The sequence below is a fragment of the Aedes albopictus genome, chromosome 2 (assembly GCF_035046485.1).
Source record: "Aedes albopictus strain Foshan chromosome 2, AalbF5, whole genome shotgun sequence".
NCBI lineage: Eukaryota > Metazoa > Arthropoda > Insecta > Diptera > Culicidae > Aedes > Aedes albopictus.
This window is the reverse complement of record NC_085137.1, coordinates 257,739,083-257,762,602: the sequence shown is the minus strand read 5'-3', so window position 1 is coordinate 257,762,602 and position 23,520 is coordinate 257,739,083. Positions and strand designations below refer to the sequence as shown.

The window sequence follows — 23,520 nt, the reverse complement described above, 5'->3', positions numbered from 1 at the left end:
GAAGATGCGTCGGCGACCTTCCCCGAAATCTCAATTGACGCGCTCGGAAGGTAGACAAAATACTCAAGAGTAAACAACTCGCAGGCCACAATCTCATTAGCGTGTTTTCGGTCGCCTACTGTCACCCGAAGCTTAGCTGTACCGACCATGTCAATGGAGACAACGGAAGAATACCGCTTAGTCAGATCCTTGCTGATTTGAACGGTGTTCAAACGTTTGCCTTTGGGTCGGAAGAAAACAACATATGGCCCGCCAAAGTCGGGAGGGTAGGCCTTGAGGCGGGGGGACGTCGAAACAGATTTACTGTTGGTGTCCATTGGAGAAGCACCAGGGTGAAGGGGGGCAAAGGGGTTAGCATTTAAATCGCCTTGTTGGCTCGAGCAATCCGATGCCAATAACAAAGCTTCGTTGATGCGGTACGACGTACCCCCGCCATCGTCATCATCGCCCATTGTGGCAGCTAACTACCACCACGGGGCACTCAAAAATCTTAAACTAACACTTATCACGGGGACGAAATAATAAAAAAAAACAAGGGACAAAATTAACTGTACAGGGAAAGTGAGGAAAAAAAAGAGAAAAAAAAACTGCTTATATACCAAATTAAATCTAATCAAAGAGTCAGTGGAGAGGGGGGAACAACGAGGGGTAACTTTGAATACTTAGCTTTGTGCTCTGTTTTGCCACAGGCTCGACGACGACAGGTCCAAGCGATGGGATCGCCCGCACTGGGAGGAGGCGAGCGGTGTGCGGCGGTTGAACGCTCTCTGCTCTTCTCTCGGTGGGCTGCTGCTGTCGACGACGATGAGCTTGGGTACTCACTGGAAGAAGCCGATCACGGCCGCGCGAGCGGCGCGGTATGCGGGGGGTGCTGCACTGCTGTGCTCGATAATCGGACAATGCGCCACGTGATATAATAAAAACGTGAACTTTACTCAAACTAAACGAACTTTTGCGGCAAAAATTGTGGCCTCGCCAACCGCACGCGTCCCACTAGGGATAGTTACTTAATAAACTTAATCACTCGGAAACACTAGCACGAAAATAGCCACCGAACTGGAGACAAACCGGACGAACGAAAAGTTGCGACTGTCTCGAACGAACACTCGCCAAAGAGTGAAATAACATTTTTATTATTTTTATTTTATGTTCTCTTCATTGAAACTCCTTTTAATTGTTTTATATAAAAATTTGCTTGTAAAATTCACTTAAGATGGTGAAAATTACTAAAATATTGGTGAACAATGAAAACCACAATAATGGGTCAAAATTGGCTGTGTAACAATTATGGGTCAATTTGTTGCCTATTATGGGTCACTCAAGAGGAATTGGCTCAACAATAATGTTTTATCTATTTTTTCAATGAATGATCACTTATTCTCGATAGATCAACTATAGTAGAATCTAAAACTGGTCTCAAACCTCTTAACGGAGCGTGTTTTCGCGATTTGTAATCAATTTTTTTAAATTGCGACAAAATCCTCAACACAACCACCGATAAACGCCTAAAAGTATGCAATGCCCATGTACGCAGAACTGTCAATATTATGCTGCACAAAAAGTGACCCATAATTGTGTGATTTTCGGTGTTCCTTGGCACAATAATGAGTCACTTCAAATTTGCCTGAAATAAGCTTTAATTAGCTGCAGTCACATGAATTTATACATTTAGAACGTAAATAATACCTTTATTTTGGTGACGATACCATTTTCCATTTGAAAATCACTGAAGCTCGCTTTTACAGAGCTTACGAAAGCAGCGCACGCACTTTCCGACATTCACAATCGAAGCGTTACTTTGACAGATGGTTTTGCACCCTACAAAAACATATCGAAAATATGTATATTTTGACGTATAAGCCCGTGTGCGATACGTATAGTGACACAAAATAAATCAACTTATCAACGAAAAATGATAATGGCTAGCAAATGCTTGCAATTAACTAGTATTTATCCATTAAAATGAAAAGTGACTAATAATTGTGTGTGACCCATAATTGTGCAATGAGTGTACCTTCCGACGCAAAAAGTTAATAAAAATTTAACATAGCTGCATTATTTTGGCATTATATGGTCAGTTCTACTTTTGTTATATATGATGAGATGCTTCATACTAAATCCCTTTGATGATAAGACTTGTAAGTCATCATATTAAAGACAAGATATTTGAAGTACCCAGCTCAAATTTCAAGCACAAATCTAGAGAACCGTCAAACGGATCTGGTTCAAAATGTAACTCAATGTTTACTGTGCGGAAGCAAGCATCAAGTTACTTTTTCAGCCACATACGTTGGGCAGTTCTCTAGATTTGTGCTCAAGAAAATTGGGGCTATGTACCCCAAATAACTTGTCCTTAAACTAGAGCCGCTTTCATTCGACTTCCGCAATGTTTATCCATAGGAGACACAAGAATTTGCGTTGCGACATGTTACAAATCCCCCAATAACTAAGTGGTTACAAAATTTAAAGCTCTCCTACACAAAGTTGTAAAACTATAACAAATCCCTAAAGTTTGCGATGAGCATGCAGTTTTCGTCTTACGATATGGTTTTTACACCTTCTTCGTTAACTTTTCGTTCATCAGCTCCCTCGCCTATCTGAAGACGGTATCATACTTGGAGGAAAACATCGCACCGCACCGAACAACCAACCAACATACCACACGTAGCACGTTTTCTTCGCCTCATTGATACCGTGTCGCTACATGTGCTTACTGGCGCAAAAAGGTGAGAAGCAAGATAACCCTCTCGCCTATTATCGTAACACACGGGTCACAGTTTGCTTCGGTATCTACATTCCTGGAAGCGCTCTCCCGAGGTGTGAGGGAATACTTAACATCTGAACTTGAACTTTTGAAATCAGTCCTATCCTATTATACTACTTTTCCCCCCAGCCTCGGAAGACCCGTGTTGGCTCAATTTCGATTCATTTAGAGATCCAGAAGGAGCCCCAAAAGTGAAAGTATCCCTGTCTGAGTGTTGAGAACGTGTGAATATGTGTAAGTTTGTAAGGATGAGGTGTTTGTTTGCTTCCATTCGGAATCATTTTGTCAAACTCCTTGCTTCCTATTTTCCTTCGGTGTCACGTAACGCCGATCTAATCAGCAAAACGTGATATGAGAAAATTATGATGTTACTGTGTTTTCAACGGAGACATCGAAAGCGAACCGGGGACAAATGAGATTGCTTACATTTGCTACGTATAGGGTTATGAGACGAAGATTCCCTCACCCTCATCGATTTGATAATGCAAATTGGAGATGATTTCCAGCGAGGAACACGTGTATAACTTTCTGAAACCAACATAGCACCTGGCATGCTGAAAACATTTTAGTGATCATATTATACTGTTCATGAACAACAAAATATTTATGTGTATATTTTTTTATTGGATCGAAATTCGTGTTCTACAACAAGTTTGTCCATGTTGTTACCACAGAATCATCAAATTCTTTACTAAATAATTGAGTAATTGTGTCCTTACACAGGGTCAAATATTTGACAAGGAAAAAGCTAAACAATCAACATCTGTTTTACACTAATGAGAATTCGGGGGGGGGGTTGGCGGGGTCGTTTTTTTATTTCAGCGTTACGTAATAAATGGACGCTGTCCAAGATTTTTGAGCATTGGTGCCACTAGCGACGATACATAATCAATAATTGATAATCAATCAAATAATCAATTATTGGCTACAAATTACCTTTCAATAGGTAAATCTAACGTAAACTAACGATCCCTCCGCATCTGGTAACAGGAATGAGAACCCTACGAAAAACGTGACTCCGCCAAAATTTGCCATGGCGCAGCATAGGCAAAGTGCACTTTTTTCACTATTTCGTATCGAATTCCGCATCGTAGAGAAACAAACGAGCACTTTTTGGAAAGAAAATTTGATTCGCTTTCAGATGCGCTTAGATCCGGTAGGTACTTATGAACAATTTATGTGATTAGTTTGAGGAGCTCTTTCAATGCCTCCGGCGGGCGATCTTCTGGATTTTTGGTTTGCCGGCCAATCCGGTGTCTGTTGGCGTGGGCGTCAAGAATGATGATAATAGAATCCATTACCAATGGAAAATAGCAACTACCAAGGAAAACTATTAGTTAATTTCGAAGACGAAAAATTGAATTTTTGATGTAAACAAACGATTTTTTCCTCATCTCACCTAGCGCCTCTACAATTGGGGGTCATTCGAATTCTTTTATAGCCTGGGCTGGGATTTTATGATTCGGGATGATAATCTTGTCATTTGTAGCGATCTTCTATTTTAGTAAATTATTTCGTATTAGCATTAGAAATAGGCTACTAGAATCACTGAACTCACTTTGAGTTTTACAGAAATTGTCTTCGCGTGTACACTTTTGCATGGAAGCACAATATAGTAGTTGTGAAACATGAAGAATTTAAGTGACGGTAGTTTCTTAACTAGTATTCTCGTTTAAGAAAAGCCTTACAATTAAGGTATGCGCACAGCAAAATCTAGCCAAAGAAAATCAAGCAGTAATAATTCATTCCAACTTATTCCCAATCCAAAAGCAATTCATCGTAAAAAAGCATTAATTTACTTTAAATCAACATCAAGACATTGCTGATTTGACTTGTTATATCCGTCATCTCGAGTTTTGAGCTTGAGTCCTTCCGTAAAGTTTTGCACAGTACCTTCGACCGCATGCCAAGAAATTTTTACCACCTTTGTGTCAAAATCAATCTTATTTTTCGATGAAAGTTGTCGTTCTTGACATTTTTTGAAGGTTCCAATTCACGGTTACTCAATATTTTTCAATTGGGTTGAGTTTTGAAGTGTATGCGATTTTACGTTTTTTGGAAAAATGCAGTACAATTTCTACATAGTTTTCTGCATACAAACGCAAGCATTCTCCGCCAAAAACAGGGGACAAAAATCAATTCAAATCAATACACAATATCTAAGCTTTTGAATAAGGGGTGCCAGCCATTTTTCCCGACATTTCCCGTAGTGAAAAAGATGATTTGCTGTACATGTATTTCTAAAAGTTCGGTTTTTCAAACCACAAATTCATATAGTTGACCAAACTATGTATTTCTTGCCAAACTTCGATTTTTTCTTGCTCTTAAGTTGATCTGCAACCTTTTCAGGTTGTAATGATGTATAGAACCGAATACTTGAAAGCTAACTTAGGTCTGCGGGGACGGTCGCTTTAATGTACATTGTCAGATTTTCAGCACGTTTGTGCAAAAACTTTTCGAGGACTTCTTGTTCCCTTGACTCTATTTTAAACACAATGTCAAAATATATCCCGAAGTAAATATTTTTCGATTCCTTACACAATAAGCTTTCATTTGCGCCAGAGATTGCCACGAATCGTTGAAAATAGAGAAATTTCTTTCCAAAATGCGGTGGCTAGATTTTACTGTGTGCATACCTTATTGCTCTGTTTTAGCCACTAGATCTTCTTCGCTTCATACAGCTCAAATGAAAACTTTGATTGACACACTATTTTCAGCGTTGTTCACTCTTGCACAGATCTTTCAGTAATGAAATCTTACCAACATCAGGTGATTTTTGGGACCAATATTTCCCATTTCGTTAGAGTAGAACCGAAGCATTTCCTAACCTGCACAGTTAAAAATTGTTACATCGAGTTCGCCGTAACAAAATCAGGGTGGCCAGTGAATTTCAGATTTTGATTTCCCGGTTTTCTCCCGGTTTTTTTCCCGAAATTTTCAATTTTTTCCCGGTTTTACTTGTTTGTTTACTTGTGTTGAATAAAATAATCCCTATCGGTTCAGGAGCTATTCCAGGATAAATTTCAGAACTAACATATGTTTGAATTTTCAATTAAACTCCTGGGTGAACTTCAAGAGATTCTTTTGGGTAAAATTCAGAAATAATCTCTTAAGAATTTTAATTCCTGATGACATTTTTTTGCAATGCCAATGAAACATAGGTTTCTGTAAAAACTGTACATGTACATTTTTGCAACTGTAAAGTACTTTCACATTTTTTCTCATTTTTAGTTTGAACGTCAAAACACCATTTCCACTAGAATTGATGCAGTATACCTGATACTTGTGTTAAAATTTTGAAGATGTTTCATATCAACTTAATTTAAACAACATGTTCAAATTCAGCCATTTTTGGCACACAGGCTTCTTTGAAAAATATTCAAACTTTTTATGGAAAGCAATTATATTGCAGAAATTCTTGCATGAATCTCCCAAGAAACCGTTTTTCTTCGCAGTACGTAGTTGAGAAGGAATGACAATTCAAATGGCTGTCACGGTGGAATTTTTATTTCAGGAATTGGTCTAAAACTTTCTTGAGCGATTTCTTTTGAACACGAAGCTGGCCTTATAGCTGAATTCCTTTGAGCAATCGTTAATTCCTTTTAACAATTTTACATTTTTTTTCAGAAAGCCTATATAGGCTTTATTGTTTTGTGTTCGTCTCTCATGTTCCATATAATAACATTATTTGTTTTAGTATCACTTGCCAAAAAAAAAACTGCTTAGAATTACGTTTAGCCAAGTAAAAATACTGATAACTGTTGTTAAAATTTAGCCAACGACAACGTCCTATTTACTCCATTTAGTCTGTCTTTCATCAATTCCTTGTTGCTGTTGTTAAAATACATTTCCCACAATTTCAATTTGATGTAGACAAGTGAAAAGAAACATGTGAGTGCCCTTGTTAGTTTTTGTATGTAGCATTATTGTATTTTGGTGACATCGATACAAGACTAATTCAGAGGAAGATTGCCCTTTACTAAAGTTTACTGAAACTCTTTACATTATTACGCAGGAATTATAAATTATTGTTTCTTCTTGATTTGCTGAAAACTAAGAATAAAAACAGTTATAACTTTTAAAATGACTTAACAGATCGACTTCAGCAACCGATATTATGATTTTAAAATTCTCAACATCTAAATATAACGCAAGTCGTATTTTCAATAAAATATATCGAAATATTGCAACTTCTGTTAAACCAGCAACAAGCTTGGCATTACAGATTATTTTCATGGATGATAAAAAAGTGATTAATAATTAGAAATAATAGAGCAGTATGGAATTATTCCTGGAAATGCAAAATTTTCCCGGTGGCAATCTGAATTCCCGAATATTTCCCGGTTTTTTCCCGGTGATTCCGAATTCCCGGCTTTTTCCCGGTTCTCCCGGTTTTCCCGGTTCGCTGGCCACCCTGCAAAATGACCTCCATCTCTTTCAACACAATTTTCCATCGGATTGTAAAATTACAGGTTGTCTGCAGTATGGAGTTTGCTTACAACTTTGCGTGATAGAAATTATTTTATGTAAAATCAAATGAAATAAAATGGAAATTTAAACGGTCTAATATTTACGTCACGTGTAATTTTCAGATTTTCTTTCTGTGCGGTCCTGCTCTGATTGGACCATTAAAAATTATTCGATTTTGGGCTGCATTTATTTACATGTGCAACTTTATACTTAGCGAAGATTCTAACCATCAAAGAGATAGCCTGATTAGAACTCAATCTACAGGAGTTCTCAATTTAGGCTGAATTCAGTAACAAATTTTGAAAACGACGTATAATCAATGGTGTAGCATTGATTATACGTCGTTTTCAAAATGTGTTACTGAATTTGTTTTTACAGGAATTGTCTCGCTACCCACCGCTTCACCTGTGGTGGCGCTGCGATCACATAGTTGGGGATTTTTTTTTCTATTGTACAAATTTGTACCGTAAACCGGGGTCAAATTGATCAGCGGGACGAAATTGATCACTCGGGTACTACATTGTAATTCCATACAAGGAACTCTTAAGCGTTGTAATGATCTTAAACTTTTTACGTCATCTGATTCGTAGATGTCTAGAGATGAGTGTAGACTTTCATTTTTTTTAGAAAATGTTAGTTTTGCCTTATTTTTTTCAAGGAATTTGCAATATATTTCTCATTTAGCCGAAATCATTTCTACTAAACAATCAATTGCTAATAGGACTTCCCGTGAATTCTCTGTTTTAACATTTTTGTGGAGCCTTGGTAGGGATGTAATGCAGCTAATCAGAAAATGAAATAGTTATAAAAAGTTCATTTTATGAAGAAATAGTCATTTTTTGTGATAGAAATCACTTATTTTAAATGAAATTGCCTACCTTTAGGCGTTTAGGGGGGAAATTTCAAAATTTAATTTTGCATTTAACCCTCGAGTAATCGCGCTGTTGTATTTTGTACAACACGTTGAAAAAATCTCGCTTTTTGTATTCAGCATTAGCGAGGGGCTGGCGGTGCATGCCAACCGCGCGAGTTACGGAAGGTTAAAGTAATAAATTCACTAGTTGTAAGATTTTAAACGTGTTATTCGGTTTTAGAAGAGCAAAAATAAGTGGTGAAGGAAATTTTCCTTTCCAACCGATGCTAAATTGTATACTGATCAATTTTGCCCCAAAGTGGCATTTCCAATATTTTGATATATGAAGTTATTTAACTTAAACTTTAAATTTGTTGAACAAAATTCTGTCACATGGTTCCATGGAGATCCACTGGGTACTGGTTTTACAGAAATTCTTTTGGCAATATTTGGAATTCCACTAATGTTATCAGCAAAAGTTGTTTTAAAGTGATCAATTTGACCCCGGATTACGGTACCAAGGTTCTCAGAATTCAATGGAAGGTGGGGTCCATATATGTATATTTGCACAAAAACAAAACAAACAAATTTGACATATAAATTTATATTCAACCACTCTGAATTTTACATAAACCAATTTCTTGTATAGAATGTTGAACGCAAGCTTCATACTGAGCGCAAGCTGTATATTTAAAAACTGATGGAAACTGTGTGGGGTCCTTTTGTTACAGGTGATATGATGTAACATTTTTTAACTGTGTGGACCATTTCCACAAAATTGGTCATAACTCAGGAACGGAGAAAACCCACATCTTGAAAATTTTGCAGATTATCGTTTATGTAATTCCCTTCCAAAAATATTTTATTTTTAGAATTTTTCTGGACTTCGAATATAATTTTTCCGACTTTTACAACCGATTTTCCTCAACAGTGGAAAATTTTGTGGAAAACAATTTTTATTTTGTACTAGCTGACCCGGCAAACTTTGTATTGCCCCATTTTAATTGTAGATCTTTCACTACGACACTTTAAATTGGTTTAGTTCTGATGGTTTTTAATATCTGTTCCGGAAGAATCCTTAGTGGAATCCCTGAAGGTGTTCCTGGTAAATGCCTCGAAGAATTGCTGGTAAATTACTGTTAAATCCTGGTGGAATTACTGGAGGAATCTCTTGAACCAATTTCTAGAGAAATATCTGGAGGAATCCTTGGAGGAATCCCCGGATTCTTGGAATAATTCGCGTATAAACTCCGGGAGGATGATTTCTTGGAGAAATTCCTGGATAAATTGCCGTTGTAATTTCTGACCGAATTATTGGATTAATTTCTGCAAGTATTCCTGAGGTAATTCCTGGTGGAATTTTAAAGGTATTCCTGGAGGAGTCCCAGAATCAAATCCTGAAGAAATGCCTGGATGAATCCCTGGAGAAATGCCTATGAAAATCCCTGGGGGAACTCTTGGAGGAATGCCTGGAGATATTCCTAAAAGAAATTCTGGAGGAATTCCAAGAGCGATCACTAGAGGATTTCCTAGAGAAGCTCATGAAGGAATGCCTGGAGACATGCCTGTGCGAAATCCTGGAGAAATATCTAGAGAAATTTCTTGAGAAACCTTCAGAGGAACTTCTGGAGGAATTTCTCGAGAATTTTTTTGAAGATTCGCTGGTAAACTTTCAAGTAGAATCCCTGGAGGAATCCTTTTAGGAATCTATGGTGGAGATTTTTTTTGGAAAAATTTCTCAAGGAAACCCTGGAAGAATTCTCGGAGGAATCTCTGGAAAAACTTCTGGAGGAATTACTGAAGAAATTCTTGAAACAATTTCAAAAAAGAATCCCTGGAGGATTTTCTGGATCAATTCCTGGATTAATTCTTGAGGTGATTCCTGGAGGTATAATTGTTTGGCAATCCTGGAGTAAATGCCTGGATGAAATCCAAAATTCCTGAGGTGAATTCTGTATTAATTTCTGAGTTAATATCTGCAGGAATTCCTAGGGTAATTCCTGGTGGAATTCTTAAAGGTATTCCTGGAGGAGTCCCAGAATTAAATCCTGTAGGAATGCCTGGATAAATCCCCGGAGGAATCCCTATAGAAATCCTTGGATGAATGCCTGGAGATATTTCTAAAAGAATGTCTGTAGGAATTCCTAAAGAAATTCGTTGAGGAATTCCAAGAGCAATCCCTAGAGGAACTCCTGAAGGAATGCCTGGTGGAGCTCCTGAAGGAATTCCAGTAGACATACCTGAGAGAATTTCTGGTGAAATCTCTAGAGAAATACCTTGAGCTATCTTCTAAGAAAATCTTGGAGGAATCTCTAGAGAAATGCCTAGAGAAATTTCTGGTGGATTTCATTGAAGAATTACTGAAGGAATTCTTGAACAAATCCCTGAAAGAATTCCTGGAGGAGTTCCTGGAAGAACCCCTGGTGGAATCTCTAGAGAAATTGCTCTAGGTATATCTAGAGGAATACCTGGAGGATTTTTTAGAGGAATCTCTAGCGAACTTTATAGAGGAATCCCTTGACGAATCCCTGTAGAATTTGTTTTGACGAATCCCTGAAGGAATCCACAGAAGAATCCAGGAACAACTCCTGAAGGAATTTCTGGAGGAATCCCAAGAAGAGTGTTTGGAGTTATTTTTAAAATAATCCCAAAAGTTATATCAGAAAAATTACAGAAGGAATTCTCGGGTGAACTTCTGAAGAAACCCCATGAGGAATTCCTTAGGGAATCACGGGAGAATTTTCTTAGCGAATTCCTGGAAGATTCTGAAGGAATCACTGGACTGAAGAATTCCAGCAGAAATGCCTTAAAGGGTCTCTGGGTAAACTCTCGAAGAAAACCGCGAAAACAGCACTGGAACAATCACTGAAGGAACCTCTAAAGATATCCAAATCCCCACTTAAGGACAAATCCCCAAAGAAATGTCTGGTGGAGTCCCTAGATGCATTCTTGAAGGAATCTCTGAAGAATCCAGTCATTTTGATTCTTCAAAACTGCAATCCAGATTTGCATATTCAAATATCGGGCAACCATGCCATCTCAAGTCAGGCCTCCTGGGCCCCCTCCAGAAAAAAAAAATCATCCGGTTTTACCGGGTCATAGTAATCCTCAGAATCCTGCCGGTTGGTGGCAGCCCTCTCAAGCCAGTTGAATTTCTCAGTCGGTGGATGCTAGCGCGACCATTCTGCGTCCCGATATCGTTTTAGTTGTCCTTGCTTGCTGATATATAGGTCTGTACCGTGGTACATAGTAAAATCGGACAGGCTGAATCCTGATGCGCCGAAATTTGCAGACTACCATCAATACTGGCGTACTCCTATTTTGTGAAGATTCTCATTATTATCAACGCTCTATGACTTAAGCCGAAAAAAAAAATAGTGTCTTACCTGATCTTACTGACGCCTGGGCTTGAACAATCATGTTGAATCTCTAGTTCTCCCCCAGAGATAATCGGATTCCGATGCCAAAATAGTCTTGCATGATCAGTGATCACTTACAATGTTGACATATCTGTTTAGAAGCATTCACTTATACTTCCCAGCAAACGTCGTACTGCCTGCCTTCTGTGTTTTTTTGACATGCAGCTCTATAGGGACGTCCCCCGCACAGTCATCTGTATGGGAGCCCCCCTTTTCAGTGGGGGGAGGGTTCTCACACTATGCTAAGAACAAGAACCTTCCCCGGCCCCCCTTTTTTTTTTTTTGAGAAAATTTGCTTATGATTTCACAAAAAAATATTGTGTCTACAATGCTTCGTTCTTGAGTTATGATTTTTCAAAGTAGGTGGTGTCTGTGGAAAATGTTGGTTTTCCACTGGAGATTTCCTGAAAATTAAGCGACCCCGATTTTTTTTTTTCAATTTTGATTTTGTTCATATATATATATGAACCCTACCTGTGAAAAAGATTACATTGAATTCTTAGAACCTTGGTACCAATTTTTACGATAATAAAAAAATCCCCAGTTGTTATAAGTGTTGAGTTATTGTTAACAGATTTTTTGCTGTGTTCGTTTGCAATTTAACGATTCGTCATGTTGTTTAGCGAATCAACAAAAACTTTCAGTGAAAAAAACAATAAGAAGCTTTAATTAAATGATAGCGCAATAAAAGCGTTCTGCCCCGAGTGGCATTCTAGTACCTGTTCCCCTATTTTGTATTTCCATCTTAGTGTCGAAACGAAATATCAGAACCTTAACAGATAAAACTGAAACATACCTTGGGGGACAATGTCCCCTTTCTCCCGGGTCCAGTAGTTGATGGACTTGGGATACGCCTCGGAGTGACATTCGAGTGTCATCCGCTGCCCTTCCACCGCGCCGACGAGCTGATTCGGAACCGATATCATTGGAGCAACTGTGAATGAGAATGTTAACTGTTTTTGGAATCTTCGAACGCTAGAAATAAGACTAAGCTCTTACAGTGTACAATCAGCATAACTCGCTTGCTGACGGATGGTGGCACCCCATTCGATGCTATACACAGGTACGCTCCCATGTGCAACCGATTGACTTTCGGTATGCTCAATGTTGGTCCTTCGACGGTTTGCACTATTCAGAAATAGAAGAAAATGTATTGTCAATCCGGGGTATATTGGAGAATGAAGAATAAAATGTAATACTATGGTTAAATAACCAAGAACAAAATTCAATGCACACATGTTTCTAATAGTTACATATTTAGAGAGAAGGAGCTTCTATACTGTTTTTCAGTTGGTTTTTGATGTTTTGGATGTTATCCTGAATGTTTTGAGTACTTTTCATTGTTTATTAAAACACAAACTATCATGTTCAGTTCAGTTTACTATGAAAGTATCAAGACTCTTACTTCTAGAACGCACGCAGTGACATGTTGCATATATACATACATATGCATTGCATTGAGCAGCAACAACTTCATCAACAGATGATAACGGAAATAAACAGTACATCAATACCAACTCATTTCTGATCCACGCTAAATCGACACGTCTCCAAACCACACAATTGCACAAGTGGTGATAAATTTTCAATCGAGTAGCAAATTGGATCCAAACAATAAAGTTGTCATAAAACAAAATTATTTTTCATTTCCCCATACTACTCGACAGCCCTAGCTGGCTCGGTTAAGGGCGAAAATCGTATCGGAAACGTAAACGAAAAAAAACGAAATAACTCCACAAATGCAAACAAGCTGTCTCGGGAAGACCGACACAATGTTTTCATCGTCATCGTCGTCGTAGCCAAACGACGAATGATTTTCCACATATTGTCGAACGGGATTCAAAACGACGGCAGACAGAACACAAAACGCACGTGGATAAATGGCGTGCGTTTGTTTATATTGAAAAAATCCAAAAGTGGAAAAAAATGTGCGTAAATGTAGCAAAAGCTCTCAGACAGGAATGTGTGAACACGAGTACCGTAATCCGGGGTAACATTGATCAGAATCTTCGATCTTTCTTAAATAATTCTCTTGTTAAAGCAAGCATTACATGTTTTATATTTTAAAACAAGTACTGGCCCTCTGAGTATGTATTAAGCTACTCGAAAAAGTATTGTAAAACTTTAAAATATGTTTAAATAGGTTTTTTAATCTAATTTTTGATTTTGTTGATTTGGGGTAACATTGATCATGTCAGTGATCAATGTTCGTTTGTGTTGGAAATACCCTTACTTACTAAATTCGGAGTCGCTGATTTCGAATATGTTGTCCAAATTCTTACAAGTTATGCACTTTTTGAGTTATTTTAGGATTAAAATCTTCCAAACCGCGAATAACGCCTAAAGGTAGGCAATGGCTTAAGGAATTTGATTGATTTGATAGCCTACTTTTAATAAATCGTATATTTTATTGAAAAATAGTATTCTCATAAAAGTTTCAGTGATTAAATCCAACTCAAGGATATCATATTGAAGTAAGACAGTGATTTCGAACCTCATATTGTATCTAGTATTCATACCATGCATGATTTTTTGACAATGTATCTCATTGCGTTGCATTACCAGAGGCGCCAACTTGTGACGTATTTGGGGGGGGCGAAGCTCTCCAAAATTGGACAAAATTCATCTTTTTTCGCCTCAATGCACTAGTTTTCACGTAAATATGCCTAAACTAGATGAACTGCGTCGAAATATTCCGAATTTGGTTGGTTTTGAGAGGCCTCGCCCCCCCAACTACGTCACAAGTTGGCGCGTATGTGCATTACATGTCATTCGATAGCTGGATAATAGCAGATTACGATATATCATTTGATAGCAGAAACTGATTCAATGTAAAATGCTTGTTTGATCATTTCATGAGGTCGGTCAAGCCGATCAATGTTACCCCGCTGATCAATGATACCCCGTTTTACGGTACCTGACTAAACGTGAATTGGAAAATTGTGTGTATCATTCATATATATTTTTCCTCTCACTTTACATGGTACAGAACATGGTATTTCGGCTTTACTAATAAGGCTGATTTGAGGACAGCATAATAGCATCAAATTTAGTGTTCGTATTGACTTTGTAGCTGCTGGCTTAGAATAGCACTACGGATCACCTATTCCGGGGGCAAAACACCAAACAGGTAACTTCAATCCAAGGTGTCAGGCGACCCGTGCTGAGGGATGAATGGTTGAGGGGGTTTAAAAGATGCTCGATCTTTAACGGAGCCCCCGTTACGTCGAAAGATCAACCAAACCAAATCCTAGTTCTAACTGCTTCCAACTAATGGAACAGCATAGTTTAGTACTTGAAGGAAAAACTTTGGTCCTTATTACATTTCATACTTTGGGTAACATGATAGGCCGAGATGGATCTTGAAACAAGGAAAAAATGGGTTAATATTCCGAATCTATCGGTGGTGTTCACAGGTTTGAGACAGTAAGGACTAGGGTTCCGATGCATGGTCGACATCGGTATCATGTCTTGACTTTTTTGTTAAGAATACCCTCTTAGAATGAGTGTAATCAGTTCCGTACCTTTTAATTCCGCCCTATGTTGCTTATCCTTTGACAGATACGCGTATTTCGACTACCACTATATATCTTCCTCAGTGTCAGTTATCCACTGTCACTGGATAACTGACACTGAGAAAGATTACAAGTGGTAGTCGAAATACGCGTATCTGTCAAAGGATAAGCAACATAGGGCGGAATTAAAAGGTACGAAACTGATTACACTCATTCGAAGAGGGTATTCTGCTTAGAGGGTTCGAAAAGTCGGTTGAAGAAGAAATCCGTTTTTGACTGAAAAAGGAGGATGTTAAAAACGGAACCTATCGATCAGAATCCTTCCTTGCGATTGAGTTGAAAATGACTACTGCAACAAAACCGAATACTTTATAACTTCTCAATAATGATAAAGTATTACGACATGCACTATACAAAGGACACGGGATATACCACAATAGATCAAATATTGGTCGCAGTAGTAGTTAACATCAAAGGTTCTCCACGACATGAAGCTAGACTTCTCAGAAACCTTGTCTGGATTATAATGAGACATTTTCCCCAGTTGCTAAAATGGCCACGATCCAAATGATGTTTTCAATAGCATGTAAAAGGGACCTACAGATACATCAGATGGATGTAACAACCGCGTTCTTGAACGGAGATTTAACTGAGGAAATTTTTATGAAACTTTCGATTGACGAACAAGAACAATCAAAACTGTGCAAATTAAACAAATGCATTTATGGTCTTAAACAAGCAGGGAACGTGGAATTACAAGTTCAGTAAAGTCCTATCTCGTTTAGGGTTTAAAACTCTGCAAGGAGATAGCTGCCTATACAGCCACTCTAAACTGGATCTGTATGTTATTCTTTATGTAGACGATACACTAATTTTGGGAAAAAGATGGTTGATACAAACTTGACGAAGGGAAAACTGTCGAAACAATTTAAAAAGAAGGATTTAGGTGAGGCTAAACACTTCCTTAGCTTTGACATTCTTCGTGATTTTGAAAGAGGTACTATCGAGCTTTCACAACAGGGATGTATCCAAAAAGTCCTTCAATGATTTGGCATAAGTGTTTGTAAGGCAGTAGGCACCTCTATGGACATAGGGTGAAAATGGAAAAAGGCAGGAAACCAATGTAGTGTTCCTTTTAAGCAGTTACTGTAAGCAGGCTTCTTACAATACCTGGCTTTCGTTTGGAGACCAGACATGACCATATCCTTTTGTATGTTGAGTCAATTTCAGAGTTTGCCTGGAGATGATCACTGGACTGGCTTGAAGCGAATTCTACGTTACTTTCAGGGAACCAAGGCATTGGATCTGGTATGCAAGTGCAGACTTTGCTAACGACTTCGTGAAACGTAGCTCAAATTCCGGAAACGTCTACAGAGTCTACAGGAATTGTAAGCGACAGCAGATCATCAGCCTATCAACAACAGAATCCGAATTGGTTTCTCTGTGTCATGCAACTAAGGAAGGAATCGGGATGTCCAACATACTGAGTGAATTTGGAATCAATGCATTTCCTTTCACGGTATACGAGGACAATACTCCTTGCATAAGAATTGCTGTAGAGCCTAAAATGACTCTCAGTGATTCTAAAGATTGTCGATTTTATCGCATTCTTTTCATGTTGAATCGTTTAAAATATTTATGATTGTTCAAGCAAAATTCATTGAGTGCATATGTATAGTTTACTATTTTAAAAACGATTTTTGTGTAAATGAAATCATCGTGCAAACATATGATCCCAATAGGTCGCTTATGAGAGATGCCTTCATGAATTTCGTGATAAACAGACAATGAAAAGAAAACCAATAGAATGAAGTTAATCTACCTAGTGTAGTGTTTGACCATTGACTTTGGAGTGTTTCTGTGACTTTCCTGTTTGTGCGTTCGATTTTCTATTGATGTATTGCAACTGAATGGTCTTTATATATAGGTACTTTGCGTGTTGCGAGTGTTTGGCAGGCAGATAATTTCTGTTGTAGGCTTGGTGCAAAATGTTTTTATGTCATTTGCTACATCTCAGTAAAAGAACGTAAAAGTCTCTTAGGGAGTGTGTGAAGCCAAATCTAAAGTAGAAGAATTTCGTTCTGTAGTTAAAAGTAGAGTAAAACGAATTTTGTGGTTCAAAAGTGGCTTGATTTTTGCAGCACTCGTCGTATTTATCCATAATGTATGATATGAAAAATATATTGAAAAACTTTAAACCCCATTTACTTGAAGTGGGTTTTTTGTCAGTCACATCCCACTGCTTCTAACCCCCTCAATTGTCTCATGAATGAATGAATTAATTATTTTGTATTGACTCAGAATTACAACTTCCTTATCCCTTTGATCATAGGCGCCAACTTAGGGGGGGCAAGCATCGTTTTGCCCCCCCCCCCCCCCCCCCCCCAATATTTGACGATTTTTCGATTTTCCCATGCAAAAAATCAGAAAAAACAGGCTTTGCCCCCCCAATAATTTGGCCAAGTTGGCGCGTCTGGCTTTGATTGAAAGTGTAATAAGCCATGAAGCCCAAAATATCAGACGCCTCTTTACACACAAGGCAAACAAAAACTCGTCCGTCCCGATAAGCCTCCACTTCCTCGTTCTCGACGTAACTAGGGAAGCCAGTCGGGCGTAAAATGGTTCACCAATTCAGACAAAATCCATAACGCCTTAGGCGGCACACCACATCAGAAAAAGGGAAAAGAAGCAAACTCCTCCCATGCAATCCAGGCGGAAATCTGCCCCACATCGGCCTCATAAAATGAAGGAATTGTTCACCAATTGAGCCTGTCAGTATTGATTCAATTATTCCATTTGCCTGTTTGTTTTGATATCGATTCGCAGAATCGTTTATCATATTTGTTTAACAAATAATTTATTTTCACTTAGACGGGAGGTTGCATGATCCAGTTTGATTCCCGCCGGCAATGAGAGTAGATTGACAGCATCCAATGAATGCACCCCGTCGAGCAGTTAGCAGCCGACAGATTCAATAAACTGCCACCCAGTATTTACTCAAGCTGATGGATTTCTATAAACAGGTTGAATCAGCAACTGATTCCCACGTTCGAGTGGTAGGCACTTTTCGTAACATTAATAAATCAATCGGAGAATATGACGTTGCGTTTTGGTTTCCCTTAATCCGGGTTTAGAATATACGTGGTGTGTGTAAAACTTAATATAGAATTAATTTCGATTGTATAATTGACATTTTGATAACTGGAAGAAAATACTACACAGCAGATGTGTTTGCAATTGTGTTGTTTGCCAACAACTCGTTATTGGTGCGAAAATTGACATACTATCCCATGTGGCCGTCTGGGCCCAAGTTCCTTTCCAACCACGAGCTCAAAGCGGAATTATTCATCCACAAAGTCAAACGAAGAAAAGACAAAATTAAAACATTGAATCCCGATGGGGTTTATCTCAATTATTGAAATGAGCCTATTTGGAAGACTAACGATGGTATTTGGGTGAATCAACTCGGAACAACATCGCACCCACGACGAACTCTATACATCCTCAAATGTATAGATAAATAATAAAACATGCTTTTGGCTCGTGTGCTTCCGAACGCTCATAAAATTCACAGCTCTTCCAGCTCGTGGCTCGCTTTGGCCGATATTTCACTTAGTTCGATTGCATATCATATTCATGCCACCGACCAAGTTCAACCCACAGAGTTAGAGAAGCAACATTGCCGATTTTAATCTCTTTAGCATTTCCTGAATGCGACGAGCCAACGGCCACGGTTCGAGTGAAAGTTATGACGGAGAAATTTTAAAGCACATTCAAAGGATGGAGTACATATTTATCATTGCCTTTAATTGCCCCGATGTTTTCGAGTGAAGTGTTCAATTCAGTGCTATATAACATTAAATGGTGCATACCGATCTGGCCGTCTTGTAATGATATGTTTTCGCCATTCTCTCGTCGCCATAGAATCATTGGCTCCGGCGATCCAGTAGCTGCACAGCGTAAGGTCACATTGCTTCCTTCTCGTACTACCATGTCAGTACTGGTGGGGTAGTCCAGGATATCCGGGGGAACTGCAAATTTTACCAAACAAAAAGAACATTTCTATTAGTTTTGTGTGAGTTTAATATGTTTATATGTATTTTATACTATGATTACGAAGCTAAGATAAACTCGTACAAGTAACGTAATTGGCACGGATGGTAAAATCTAATGGAGCAAAAGTATAAGAAGGTGGCCCAATACACAACAACTGTGATTCACCGATAACTAATGCGTCTCATAGAAGATACCGGGGTTACATGCACTCCCTAACGAATGACTCAATTTTAGCTATTAATTTTATTTATTTAGTTTGAAATTATCGGGTAATTCGGTCGGGAGCAGTACTGAGACTCCCCGACTCAATAGCCTCAGGGTCGGTAAACTCACAGCATTGAACTCGCGTGCATGGTACTCTCGCACATAAAACAGGTAACCACAGCACTTCACGGATAACAACACTCTTTTTTCAGTCTAACTGGTCTGTATCTCTAGCACTCCCCCCTCCTTCAATATCCCACACTCTTGAGCTATATAATCTGACCTTATCAGCAATGTTGGGGGCCCCTCTCCTACTGCACTCTACCACTACTGATCTCCACCTCGTCCTCGTTATTGCGCGTGATGGCAGCGTGCGGACACTTCGTTCAGTTTTTATGGAGGTCCAAGTAGTATGAGTTTAAGGATCGCCTTCAACAAAAAAAGTAAAAGCCAGGATTACTCATTCCTCGACCCACTAAACAACATTCCCATGGTTGACCCTTCGTCTCTTCGAAACTATCGAAAAGGCATTGCACCAGAGAGGGGCTAGTGCACATCGCGCCCTCGAGGTTAACTGCGCAGTTTGTAGCAATAATCATCAATTACTCGCTTTGGGGAGTCCATCAAGGTAGCATGCTGGCGCTTAGCCAGTTTCCCGAGTGGTCCTTACCATTCCCTTTGTCCTCGGAAGGTAGGCAAGGTCGACACCAGGCCTGCTTCCAGCTGCACAGCAAGTATCAAGCACTGATACCCGGTACACAGAGATTTGACCTTCCCGTAAGTAAGGCCCTATCAGCCAGCACATAGAAGGACGTGCCGACATAGGGCCTCCACCTACCCCGACCTTGTCGAGAACTCCTTTCCAACCACAGGATCGAAGCCAACCTAGTATACCGACGCCACGACAGCAACGCTACCAAGGGTCGATTTCAACCGCAGGACATCGATATGACCTACGTAGCCGACTCCGAACCTATGGACCACCATGGACCACATAGCGTCTGAACCAACCATTCTCCGAGTTCACGCGCCACCTCCTCTGTTGTTCCAAGACGATGTGGGAGATAACCGTTGAAACGGCATTCCAGCCCAATTCACCCCTACACATCCTCTGGACAAGTTTGTTCGGAGTTGCGTCCTACCTGCAATTGGTAAGTATGCGGTCACTCATTATGCGAAAATGCGCTTCGAAGTGATAGTGTAGTCGCACACAGTGATTACCGCCTGCTGCTCCGACTTGCTTTTTTTCACAACCACTACCTCAGTTTTGTGGTGAGCTAACTCCACTTTCCTGGATCCTATCCACTCCTCCACAACTGCGATCAAGTGGGCAGCACTCGGCTGCTCAATGGGAATATTGTGAATTGGAAGTTATATCGAGCTCGGGGTCGCCTATTGTGACTAGCACCGTTACTCCTTCGCCACTCACCTAGGCAGGAGCTGGATTCTAGAGGGCTAAATCCGAAACGAGGTCAAAATATTTGTTTCCAGCGGACTAGGCAGAGGCGGACTAGGGGGGGGGGGCTGGCTACCTTTTTCTGGGTACGGTAAACGGGAAACACTCAAAATATGTTAATAACACAAGTTTACAAAATAAAACGAAAGTCGTGAACTTCTGTCAACGACCAAAACTTTTGAAGCATAATTTAGCGTTGATTTCGAAACCGTGCTTCAAAAATTTTTAAGTAGAACAGTTTTTGAGTTTCAGCTCAATATCGAGTTTTACAACTTTTTAAAATATGGAATTTATTAAAATTCAAATATCTTGCTTTTTGTTGAACAAATTTTAAGTCTTTTTCCATAAATTAAAAGCTGAATATAATATATTTCGATCATCTGAATGCAGGTTTTGCGTCAGATTGATGAAATTCAAGATATTGGCGAGTTTTGGGGACGATCTCCTTAAATTTTAGCAAAATTTCCAAAAATATGTGAAGAAATGTATTTTTTTCAATAAGAAACAAATAATTTAAAAATTCTTTCTCAACGTTTATTTGACATATTATGTGTAGGCGAGTTACAGTAGAAAATTCAGCTAAATCGGAGCATTGATTACGGAGAATGAGATGTGTGAAGTGAGCGACTTTGCTTAAAAATAGAACAAAAATCGATTTCAAATTATAAACCTTGTATGGAAAGTCGAAAAAATTTCCGCTCTACTGTAATTTTTTTCCTTCGCGTTTTCGAACTCAGGGCATGATTCTACACCAAAAACGATCATCAGCTTGCCGAGTTCAAAAATGCTGTAAACTAGTGTAATGTGGGGCTTGCGTTTTGAAATAAGACCAACTTCAAAAATTCATTTTAGATTCCTTTAGATTCGTCATGAATGTAGAAAACTGACAGCATATGAAGTTTAGTCAAAGCACAAATCCAACAATGCGCCATCTGGTATTTGAGTTGAGTAACTAGGTGACACTTCAGTACAGTAATTCGAATCTATTGCGTCTTAGAGAAATAATCAGAACCTCTCTCGTCACTGTAACTAAATTGCGCAAGAGTTGCATATGAAAATTCCCAAATTAGTCAACCAAAAGAAACAATAGCATGCACGACTTTTTGTATGCATTCGGGTTGGAAGTTGCGTTCATCTAAATGTGCTCAACCCTATTTTGAATATGGATCTCGATTATTCCTTCAGAATAGTGGTGTGGAGTGCTTTGTGGAGTGCAGATCGACATTTGTCGGAGTGCTTTGAAAGTTAATCAAAATTAAAGTAAATCAATTTGAACTAGTTTTTCATTGTTCAAACTAAACTGGAACTAAATTTGTCGAGTACAAATTAGAGTAATTTGGAAAAGTGCCTGTTTGTTAGTGAGTTTGGGCAAATACAAATTCAGGCCCTCCTTGCCCAACCAACGTGGACGGCTAGTCTGGGGTGGACAATCATCCCTCAGATCCAGCGAGGACTACCACCGACCATCACCGATAGGCTGTGAGTTTTGACCCACCAAACCGTCACCGCCACTGCTGTGCAACATTGGCTACCACGGTAGCACTTTTCGTGTGACGACGACTCGTCCGCCAATAAGACGTACGGCGTGAGCTGACATCCCAAATGGAAGCTCAACACTCCACTGCAAGGGGATGCCTTGCCTATACCCCGGAACCGACGCCGACGCGCGAGTCGTATGGTGGATAAGTGGTCGTTGGAGTAAGTTTGACCCAGTCGCTGAGTACTTCGGTGTGCTATAAAGAAAAGCGAGACCACGTGGGACGTCCGTCGAGGGATCGTCAACTGAAAGCGGTCAGATCTGACAAACGAAACGAATATTTGCTCTTGAAGGTTATTCCGAAAACGTGACGTCACAGTTAGGAGTTAGGTTTGCCTTAATTTGCAGTTGAATTCAATTCACTGAAAATATATTTTGTTTCATTGTACGAAATCGCTCGTCATGTTTACAAATGCCATTCGTTGTTTTCTGCAACGAAAAGCTTCGTAATGTGCATGAGTTCTTTTCGTACAAAATTGCTCCGACACATTTTTCTGTCTCTTTTTTTTTGTCGGAATGACATTAAACATGCATGAAAAAATACCACACGTTCGTCCACTTGGATATCACAGGCTTCGAATCACGTATCTTCTAATTGATACCTACCAGTGCTAACCACCCATCTGTGGGCGCTTGTTGAAACCATCCGAAAACAACCAGAACGCTTTCCACTTTGGTTCTGTTTATAAATAACTTTTACTTCCAACCGAGAGCATGTTTCTTTTCTTCTTCTCGCACACGCACCGTCATATGCTCATGAAAACAGGTTGCTTTGTTTTCTCTACGATCTGGCATTCTTGTTGCATTCTACGAAGCAAAATATTCTTTTTACGCATGGTTAGTAAAAAACGTTTGACATTTGTATGTTTTGTTTTATTCTACACAGCTGGAGCTAAAATCTACGAATGAGCAAGTTGACCGCGTGTCGGATTCGTGATTTCGTACATGATACTACTTCATTTGTATTGTTTCAGCATGGTGGTACGAATGGACCGTACATTATACACAAATTGCTTTCAATTTACGAAAACTAGTTTTACGAAACATATTCGTTGAGGTTTAACGAAAGAATATTCTGAGTGTTGTTTAATTAAAGGCAATCGATTTGAACTCGATGAATTTGAATACATTTTTTTTTAAATTAACTTCGCTGAAATTGAATTTGAATAAAACTTACTTCTAGATTAGTTAGGGTACTCCATTATAGTACGTCACATTTTTGTTGAATTTCTAGATTTAAGGTTGG

The 23,520-nt window shown here is 39.0% G+C and overlaps 1 protein-coding gene across 5 annotated transcripts in view; it reads right to left on the bottom strand.

The window, feature by feature from the left end:
* LOC109428278 (opioid-binding protein/cell adhesion molecule homolog) overlaps window positions 1-23,520 on the bottom strand; it is a 189,254-nt gene that overhangs the window by 57,051 nt on the left and 108,683 nt on the right. For all 5 annotated transcript variants that reach the window (XM_062851599.1, XM_062851600.1, XM_062851602.1 and 2 more), the window contains 3 exons: window positions 18,894-19,052; window positions 12,506-12,634; window positions 12,303-12,440 (listed from right to left, as the gene is read on the bottom strand). In XM_062851599.1, the coding sequence (XP_062707583.1) occupies window positions 12,303-12,440; window positions 12,506-12,634; window positions 18,894-19,052 (426 nt within the window). The remainder of the gene's footprint in view (window positions 1-12,302; window positions 12,441-12,505; window positions 12,635-18,893; window positions 19,053-23,520) is intronic.